The 10323-nt window shown below is 45.7% G+C and overlaps 1 protein-coding gene across 1 annotated transcript in view; it reads right to left on the bottom strand.

Moving 5' to 3' along the window:
- Window positions 1-994: 994 nt before the first annotated feature.
- The window catches only part of FERMT1 (fermitin family member 1), a 46420-nt gene continuing 37091 nt past the window's right edge, over window positions 995-10323 (bottom strand). Inside the window, exons 12-13 of the mRNA XM_017523975.2 lie at window positions 5887-6070; window positions 995-3535 (exon numbers count right to left, since the gene is read on the bottom strand). Of these exons, the coding sequence (XP_017379464.2) occupies window positions 3362-3535; window positions 5887-6070 (358 nt within the window). The 3' untranslated portion in view covers window positions 995-3361. The remainder of the gene's footprint in view (window positions 3536-5886; window positions 6071-10323) is intronic.

Below are 10323 nucleotides of genomic sequence, written 5' to 3'. Positions count from 1 at the left end.
AATTTAGAAAAACCTTTGTAGAGATGGGGTCTCACTGCATTGCCGAAGCTGGTCTTGAACTCCAGGGATCGGGTGAGCCTCCTGCCTTGACCTCCCAAACTGCTGGGATTACAAGGCGAGCCACTATGCCCAGCCCCAAAAAAGAAATTTTGTGAATTAAAAAAAATTTTAAGTGATTTTAGAAAACAGGTATTACAAAATATCTTGACTTCTTGTATCAAAAGATGAGTTTTCAAATTAAAGCCTTCTCATTTCCTTACTTTTCTGACCTTGGGACTAAAAGTGAAACTTTCCCAGAATTAAAAAAAAAAACCCAAAGAACAAAATAACTCTCTAGGCACCTCATTTCTCTGGCTTCCAGGCCTTTTTGGTCTAGCCTATCCTCCTGCAGCTAACTATTCCTACTGCCCCTGGTTCTCTCTTACTGGTGTGAGCCTGAGCTCGGGGAAGCCTGCTCTGGAGCTGGGGTAACGGGTATTGGGTTTGCTGGTTTACAAACACTGCTCATTGGCTGTGTGACCTTGGGCAGGTTCACCCTCTGAGCCTTTCTCCTTTGCAAAGCAAGCTATTTCTACCCCCTATGGGCTGATGTGAGAATTGCACAAAGGAGTATCTATAAACTGCATGTCACTAAAGCAAAGTGCCCTCAACATTCAGCCGTCAGAATCAGAGGCTTCTGCTACTGTATTGCTGCTGGATATTTTTTTGCCTTCTTTTTTTTTTAAATATAGGCCTAGAAAGAGACAAAAGAGCTCACGATAAGGCAGGATATGCCAGAAAATTTGTGACCAAGTCAGTGAGAAGGTTGAATCCAGCGGTTAAGTGAGGTTTCTAAGGTGCTCTCTGAGGACCCCTGCCCGTGATCTGCCACTCCTGATACCACGGGAGCAAAAGACTTGGAATCTTGGTGCTGTGAGGAGAGACACATTTCTAATAGAGAAAACAGTCACCTTTATGGAGACAGTAGGTTGGAGAGAACACAACAGGACCATACTCAAATCTATATACATTTTTTAATTACAAGTCATATAAAAGAATAAAAAATGCAGATTTCTGACTCTAGTGTAGATAAGGAAGCAAATGATGCCGAAAGGCACCCATTAATTTAAAATTTCATCATAGGAAGTTGGGTGACCTTTTGCACGCAATATAAAAAAGATGTTAAGTTGCTTTTTGGAACGGTAGCATTTAGGGTTTTCTTGTCATGCTTGTTTATTTCTTTGGGATGTTGCTGTGTGTCACAGAAAAAATGCTCCCCTGAATGCTGTAACCAAACAAAGTTTGTTCCTTTGTTTGGTTACAGCTAATTGGCTCACTCTCTCAAGGCAAAACCGGTTAGTTTCTTTGTTTTCATGGAAATGTTAGACAACCATGAAAAGCCAAGGAAGTGCGTTGAATTGAAGGTCCAGCTTTGGTGAATTAGGCAGAGATGTTCTCGGCAGCAAACAGGTAAAATCTGACATCAAGATACATTATTTTAATGCAGGGCCAGTTATAATCTTAAATAACTGACAAGGTTCTAAAATGATAGAGCCCGGGACTGAGAAATGACCAACACCAAGTATAACACAGTACACTGAGCACCTGTTTCTATAGAAAACATTTCAATTCAAGTTCTTTATGATGTAAACCGCATTTCCCAAATGCCTAAGCCACTTCCGAGCTTTAACAAGGCCTCAGAAATTCAGCGGGTGCCTGAGGGGCTTCTTTCACATTCACCTCTAAGGAGAGGCTAAAAGAAGAATTTCCAGATGGCAGCTGCTGGCTCAGGACCTCGGGTCCCCTCGCCAAGGCTGTCTCTACGTGGCTCCCGGAACTGCTGAGGTCTCATTTGTCAGAGGGCTTTGTTGGGAAATAACAGCTGACGCTCGCGGGCCTCGGAACTCTGGCCAGGCTCTTGAAGAATGCATCCTAGGAGAAATAGGATTGGAGCCTTTGCCTTATCCTTGCAGCCCAAATTCTTTGTGTGGCAGGAGAACATCTATAAAAATGATAACATCTTGTCTGATATTTCCCTTTACTTTGGGTATTGCTTTGAACCTTCTCAAAACCCACCCCTCCCACCTCTAACAAACCGAAATGGAAAATGACAATTCAGGCAGCTGTTAATTGGCTCACTCTCTTAAGGCAAGCACGGTCTCAAGGCAGAGATGACACAGCAAAAAACAGAGCGGTGGCAGGGGGGCGGGGGGGATGTATTACTGGCTTGTGATTTATAAAAGCCAAAGGCCTTTAGAGAAAAGGCCAGGAGTTGTACCAACATAGATGCCAAATCCAGGAGATTTGGTATCTGACCAGCAGTAAGAGGGATGCTTCCCCATGACCCAGACCAGCCCAAAGCCCCTGTGGTGGCAGCCAGTGGGGAGCCGTCAGAGCTTGGACATGGTGGTCTTTGACAATAGGTCTGCCCTTCTCTCCCTGATCAGTTGGGATAGAGACCTGACTGGAATCCTTGATGCCGGGAGGTGTTTCTATGGTTAGAGAGAACTGTGCCTGTCTTCCTGAACGCCAACGCAGAGTAGAAGCAGTTGAGACGTGGATCTGGGTTGAGGAATGGGTTTTCCTGTACCCTCGTGTCACCCACGTCTTCACAAAGGACTTACAGATGGCCGAGAGACCTGTAGGAACGGAATGGGGCTTGCAGGTGGCAGGAGAAACCTGAAACCAACAACCAAGACCAGGTGTGGGTCAGTGGTCGTCTTGGCAGATAGCTCTGTGGACAGATGACACTGAGGGCCACTGCTCAGGCCTTTGGTCGTCAACTGCTACCTGGTAGCCCTGCCCCTCCCCTTTCTACCCCTAGACTTGGCCTCCAGGGAAAAAGTGTGTGTAGGAACTCCCTCAGCCATTTTGAAAAGACAGGAGCTAAAATCAGCTCCATGAAGGACAGGAGTTTCGTTTCATACCTGAGTTTGTAAAATGAGAATTGTACTTTATGATGTAAACCAGATACATGATTTTTACCTTTGTCTTCTCCACTGACTTAGTAATGAGACACATCAGCACAAGGACAACTTCTAGCCATACACCTGGCAGGTTCTGCAAGTCACAGATCTGTAACCACAGGCTGGGCCTTAGAGCAATCTTAGGGCACCTCCCTTTCTCCTGCGCACCCGTTTTATAGAAAAAACAAGAGAGGCTCCTTCCTGGTAGCACAGGGTAAAGTAAGGAAAGGGATGTGCCAAAAGGGAAAAACCCAGTGGGTTTGAAATAAGGTGAGGCTCCAGGTGACCAGAGGTGAACGTATATTGTCTGTTAGTCCAGCATCTACATGCTGAGCAAGTCATGGATCCCATCCCTCTGGGGAGAGGCGCCTTTGGTTTGTCCTTGCTGGTGTGAGCCGAGTAGGCACGTGCTTGCTTCAATCCTGACCGCCGGTCAATTTGTGGAACAAGTCCTCATCAAGTGTTTCATTCTGGTCCTTGGAGCGGGTGGACAAGAAAATGTAGCCCCCAATGTACTCGTGCACAATCTTGCAATCTGCACTCAGGCAGGTGAACGCAGTAGAGACGTTTTGGTCAAACTCAATTACCACCTGGAAGAGGAAGGCATAGAGAAGCTTAAACTCTGACAAATGATGAGAAAGGGGCACTTTGCTGTACTGGACCCTGGAGCTGAAGGCTGCTGAGGTGGATGACAGATGGATATCCCCCTAAAACGCACAGAAAACCGTCACTTCCATTAAACACTTTCAGAAAACATCTTTGCTCTGGTGGTGTCGACTTTGCTGCACATCTGGTTAAAAAAACTCCCAACACATTTTCTGTTTGTAGTTTAAATATAAGGATTTCCCAAGCACTCCCTGTGTTGAGGGGGCAGAGTGCTATTTTATTTTTTGAGATGGAGTCTCTCTCTGTCACCCAGGCTGGAGTACAGTGACACGATCTCAGGTCACTGCAATCTCCACCTCCCAGGTTCAAGTGATTCTCGTGCCTCAGCCTCCTGAGTAGTTGAGATTACATGTGCTCACCACCACACCTGGCTAATTTTTGTATTTTTAGTAGAGACAGAGTTTCACCATGTTGGCCAGGCTGGTCTCAAACTCCTGACCTCAAGTGATCCACCTGCCTCAGCCTCTCAGTGATGGGATTACAGGTACAAGCCAGTGCACCCAGCCTGCAGGCTCTTTAATGGATAATAAAAGATCTGCTTGAATTTTCCTACCGCCACTGCCCCAAACCCTTTCCTAGATGAAAGTCATAAACTCTAAGCTCTAGAAGAAAGACTTAGAGATTTTGCTGTTCCTCAACCTTGGCTGCCCATTAAAATCACCTGCGGACCTTTAAAAATTACTAATGCCTAGCTCCTACTCCCAGAGATTCAGATTTAATTGGCCTTGGGTGTGGTCTGGGCAGTGGTATTTTAAAGCTCTCCAGGTGATCCCAATATGCATCAAGGCTTTAGAGCTACAGCCTTAGAAGTCATCTAATCTCTGAGTTGATTTTACAAATAAGCACCCTGATGGTTATCAGCACTGCTGAGAGGAAGCCAGGGTTCTTAACAAATGTGTGGGCCTCTTGTCATCCCTCTTCATCAATGACTTTCTACTGGAAAACGAGAATGCCAAAGGAGTGAGGGAAGATTGACTGTTTATCAGCAACATCAGGATGTTTTCATTAATTCAAGAATGAATGAAACAGGGTCTCGTTTTGTTACCCAAGCTGCAGTGCAGTGGCACAATCATAGCTCTCTGTAACCTTGAGCCTCAAGTGATCCTCTCCTGCTGAGTAGTTGAAACTACAGGGGTGTACACCATCACACCTGGCTAATTTGACTTTTTTTATTTATTTATTTTTAAATTTTCTGTAGAGATAGGGTCTCATTATGTTGCCCAGGCTGGTCTCGAACTTCTGGCCTCAACTGATCCTCCCACCTCGAAATCCCAAAGCACTGAATAGACTGTTTTAAATTAGTGGAGGATGCTAAGGTGCCTCTAATTTCATCTAGAATTTTCCATGATACAGGCTTGGCCTGAACTTAGCTTCTAGGATTGGGAGATGATGGGAGGCTGTAACACAGGCTAAGGGTTTGAGGGCTCCTGGTTTTAAGAACTGAAGCTTGGCCAGGCGTGGTGGTTCACACCTGTAACCCCAGCACTTTGGGAGGCTGAGGAAGGCGGATCACGAGGTCAGGAGTTCGAGACCAGCCTGACCAACGTGATGAAACCCCCATCTCTACAAAAAATAGAAAAATTAGCTGGGCATGGTGGCACACGCCTGTAATCCCAGCTACTTGGGAGGCTGAGGTAGGAGAACTGTTGGAAGCTGGGAGGCGGAGGTTGTGGTGAGCCGAGATCATGCCACTGCACTCCAGCCTGGGTGACAGAGTGAGACTCGTCAAAAAAAAAAAAAAAAAAAAAGCGAAGCTTTTCTCAGTCAATGCTATGCACCTCACTTGCTTCTTCGGCAGTTTTTCCCTTTTGGGACTGGAGTACTCTCCAGGTGAGCAATTGAATCTTCGAGTCCTCAACCAGATTTCTTCGCAGCCAGTTAGATGAACCCTTTTTGGATTTATTTTGCATAGCAGTTACAGCTCCAGTAGTTTTTGCTAAGTAATGATCAACCTAAATCCTATATAATCAGCATTATATATAATGCTGAGTCAATAGAAATTAATCAAACTGCTCTTAGCAATTTTAGAACCTGTCTGTATTGGAAGTCTGCATGGAGACTAAGCCAACTTCCAGTGCTAATGCAAGAGCATTTGGCCTGTGCTTGTTAGGAAGCTGCCCAGAATTGCATGATTATTTTAGCAGACAATTACCACATGCTTGTGGTTTCTTAGCTCTAAATAGAAGAACGCCTTTTAAAAATCAGAATAATCTGCAATTCTGAGGGAACACACATTTATAGGCTCAACGCTGAACACCAAAAACTTTCACTTTACCTGCCGGGTTTCCCAGTTTACATTCCACTGTTTGATATTTGTGAATCTCCATGTTGTCATTGGAATCCCGGTGGCGGCATCGATTTTAATCAACCTGTTATATGAAACTCCCAGAATTTCATCTTTCTTGCTTCCTTTAAATCTGAAAATAATTGCAATATTAGTTAAGAGAAGCAACTGCTTCCTATAATATGATGTTCATTTACATATAACTTTTAAGGATACGACTGGTATTTCTAAATCATTTCGGAGGAATGGGCAAAGGAAGATTAACTTTCTGCTGGGGGGCATTTTTATTGTGATATAAACAGCATGCAAAAAGAATGAAGGCTATCCTGCAGATGGTCTCTAAGTGAAATTGACATCAGAGAAAAGTAAAATATGATGGAATCAAATACATTCATTCAAAATTATTACTGTGTCAGGCACTCTTCTAGGCATGGGGATATATTAGTGAGCTAAATGGAAGGAAAATTCCTGACTACAGGAGGGAGAAGATCATAAGTAGGAAGTACGTATGCCAGATAGATCATGAAAGAAAGTAAAGTTGGAGGGGTACAGGGAATACTGGCAATGAGGTGGTTACCATTTAAAACAGGGAGGTCAGGGAAGGTCGGTGAAAAGGTGACATTTGATAAAAAAAAAAAAGAAAAAAAGGATATGCATGAAGATGTAAGCCATGAGGATATCTGGGGAAAGAGTATTCCAGGCAGAGGGCACAGCTACTTTTTTTTTTTTTTTTTTTAATGTGCTTAAGGCCCTGCCAGGAGGCCCACGTGGCTGACGCAGTGAAGGAGGGGAGAGAAATACGAGTTCAAGAACAAAGGTCTTGTAGGCCACTGTAAGGATCTGGTTTTTACTCAGAATGAGATAAGAAATCCTTCAGATGTTTTTTTAAAAACACGTATGTGTGTGTCTGTATGTGTGTGTGTTGTAGAGGCAGGGTCTCGTCATGTTGCGCAGGCTAGTCTTGAACTCCTGAACTCAGGCAATCCTCCTACCTTTGCTTCCCAAAGTGCTGGGATTACAGGCATGAGCCACCATGCCCCTCCCATTTGGTTTTGAGCAGAGGCTTCACAAAATCTCATTTAAGATTTTAAAAGGATCCCTCTGGCTGCTAAGTTAAAAACTTAGGGGGACCAGGGTAGAGGCAGGAAGACCAAGCAGGATCACTCTGGACCGGCACTGTGGCGGTGGTGGTGGAGGAGGGGGAAGAATAAGTGGTCGGATTCTGTGTACTTCGACGGTAGAGTCACTAGGAGTTGCCTATGGGCAGGATGCTGGTGTAAGAGAAAGAGCAGAATAAAGAATGACTCCAAAGGATTTGGCCTGAACGTCTAGCGGGAGGAGTTGCCTTCTACTGAGATAAAGAAGAATGTAGCGGGGAGCAAGTTCAGGGAGAAAATCAGGAATTTTGGACATGTTGAGATGAGACGCTCCTTAGATATCAAAGGGTCACTGAATCTATGAATCTTCAGTTCAAGAGAGAGTTCTGGGCTCAAGTATACATTTCAGAGTAACTGGCATATAAATGAAGTCAAAAGAACAGCTGAACCTGAGAGAGTGAGTAGAGATGGAGAGGAGGAATGCTTTAAGAACTGAGGCCTGGCTGGGTGTGGTGGTCCACACCTGTAATCCCTCCCAGCACTTTGGGAGGCCGAGGAAAGAGGATTACTTGAGACCAAGAGATTGAGACCAGCCTGGGGAACATAGTGAGGGCCCATCTCCTAAAAAAAAAGTCAGCTAGGTGTGGTGGCTCGCAGGTCCCACCTACTTGGAAGGCTGAGGTGAGAGGATCACGTGAGCCCAGGAGTTCGAGGTTACAGTGAGCCATGATTGTGCCACTGTGACAGAGTGAGACCCTGTCTCTAATTAAAAAAAAAAAAAAGAATAAAACAAAAAACTGAGGACTGCACACTCCGGTATTCTAACAGATTGGAAAGATGAAAAGGAACCAGCAAAGGAGACCGAAAGCACCGGTCAGTGAGGGAGGAAAAAAGCCAGGAAAGTCAGCTGTGTTGGAAGGCAAGTGACGCAAGTTGCCAAGGGGGATGGGGTGACTCACCGTGTCACATGCTGCTGAGAGGGCAGCTGGCGCAAGGACTGAGGGTTGACCTATGTGTGGGCTCAGCAACACGAATGAAGGTCATGGATGGTCAACAGGTGACCTTGATGACAGAAAGTAGCAGGGCCAGTGGGATGCGGAGGAGAGAAAACCTAATGAGTGGATTCAAGAGAGAATGGAAGAAAGGAATTGGAGGTAGTGGGTAGGTACAATACATTGAAGAAGTTCTGCTGTGAAGTGGGGCAGAGAACGGGGACAGCAACTGGAGGGGATGAAAGGAGGGGATACTGATGTCACAATTGACATTGCAGGAGACAGAAAAGCATAATTTAAAAAAAATTCCTAGTTGAGTAAGTCACTTTTTACATCATTATCTTCTTATTTTTTATTTTTTGAGATAGACTTTCATTGTTGTTTCCCAGGCTGGAGTGCAATGGCTCGAACTCAGCTCACTGCAACCTCCTGGGTAGCTGGGATTACAGGCTGCACCGCCACGCTCGGCCAGTTTTGTATTTTTAGTAGAGACGGGGTTTCTTCCGGCCTCAGGTGATCTGCCTGCCTTGGCCTCCCAAAGTGCTGAGATTACAGGCATGAGCCACTGCACCTGGCCTATCATTCTTACCTTCTGCATGTCACCCTTGATTAAAATCTACTCCACTTTTCTGGAATTATTTCCACATTATTCCTTCGTTTCACCACCTTAATGCTTAATATCACAAGTTAACCCACTTCTGACTCCACCTGCTTCTCTCTAACCTATGGGAATTCTCTGGGCTGCTCTCCATCATCCAGGGAGTGCTGAAACAAAGACCTAGGTTTCTCAGGTGTGGGCAGACCCTGATTCCGCCAGCCACCCTACACACAGCAAGGCTCCTCCAGGCTTTGACTCTGACTGATCTTGGAAAAAGTAGATCTTCACCATACCTGGGGCCGCTGCCTCAAAGCCTCACCTCCATAAACAGGTGTCAGAGACAGAGGGAGGTGCAGGGGGAAATAGCTAGTAAAGGAGTCTTTGACACCAGAAACTTCAGGCCCGCACCACATGTCACCATGTATCAGGCACTTTGCTTGCAGGTTGCACTGGATTCTCTCAGCACAGTAGGTTCGGAATGCCCACTGAACACACGCAGAAGTTGCGGCTTGGGGAGGGCAGCAGAGATGCCCAGGCCACAGAGCTAGCTGAGGCAGAGGTGGTACTGAAAGCTACACCTGGTCAGTTGAAGTGTTCATGTGTTTTTTACTATGCAGGGTTGACTGCAGGGTTACAGGTGAGTGTGTGTCTGCACATGGACACGTTTGCACATAGTGGGTATCCAGCACAACCCTGCCTTTCCTCACTCTTTTCCTGGGGTAAGTAAAACAGAAGGAGTTGCTTGTTTGGGACAAACATTGGGGACTGATGTTAAATGAGCTATTTCAGTGTTCTCTGTTTTTGTTTTAGAGACAGTCTCGCTCTGTCGCCTAGGCTGGAGTGCAGTGGCATCATCTCAGCTCCCTGCAATCTCCGCCTCCCAGGTTCAAGTAATTCTAGTGCCTCAGCCTCCTGAGTAGCTGGGACTACAGGTGTGCACCAGCACACCCAGCTAATTTTTTGTATTTTTAGTAGAGATGGGGTTTCACCATGTTGCTCAGGGTGGTCTTGAACTCCTGAGCTCAGGCAGTCCACCCACTTTGGCCTCCCAAAGTGCTAGGATTACAAGCGTGAGCCACCGCGCCTGGCCAGAAGTCTGAATAGCCTCCCCTGTTAGAAGTAATGGAGAAATGGAGTCTTTGGAAAGGGCCAAGAAAACAAAAATTGTCAACACTTAAAAATACAAACCAATTTTCCCACCCCCAAATTATAAAATGAGAAAGTGACAGAGAGTACTTGTTGTACTGCAGGACTGGGTGTCGATTTTGCTTAAGCATCAGTCTTCTCTACTGAACTGAAAATGTAATTTGATTTACAAGCAAGCTGTGGACGTGTTTTGGGAAACCATCCATTGTTTACAGTGGGGCAGGGCCATAGCGCTGAGCAGGGATGACACATGAGGACACAGGGCTTATGCCAGGGTGTGCGCTGGACTAGGAGGTGAACTTGGACAAGTCACCTAAGCTATTTTCCTGGGGGCAAAAGATGGGCCTCCTATGTGTCTTTCAGATCCAGAAATCTTCAGAGACCAGTGGGAACAGGGCTGCTATCTGAGAAAGCTGGGTAGAAATAAGGCAGGGCTTGCTGGGACCTCTCTAAAAACCTAAAAATCCTTCAAAGCCACACCACGAGACACAGTATGGGATGCAAAAGGGAGGAAGCTGACATGAAAGAAAGTCATAGCCAGGTGTGGTGGCTCACACCTGTAAACCCAGTGCTTTGGGAGGCTGAGGTGGGAGGA

Source organism: Cebus imitator, unplaced genomic scaffold, assembly GCF_001604975.1.
Source record: "Cebus imitator isolate Cc_AM_T3 unplaced genomic scaffold, Cebus_imitator-1.0 Scaffold31, whole genome shotgun sequence".
In the NCBI taxonomy this organism is placed as follows: Eukaryota; Metazoa; Chordata; class Mammalia; order Primates; family Cebidae; genus Cebus; species Cebus imitator.
The sequence above is the reverse complement of the archived record's forward strand: the minus strand, read 5'-3'. Positions and strand labels throughout refer to the sequence as shown.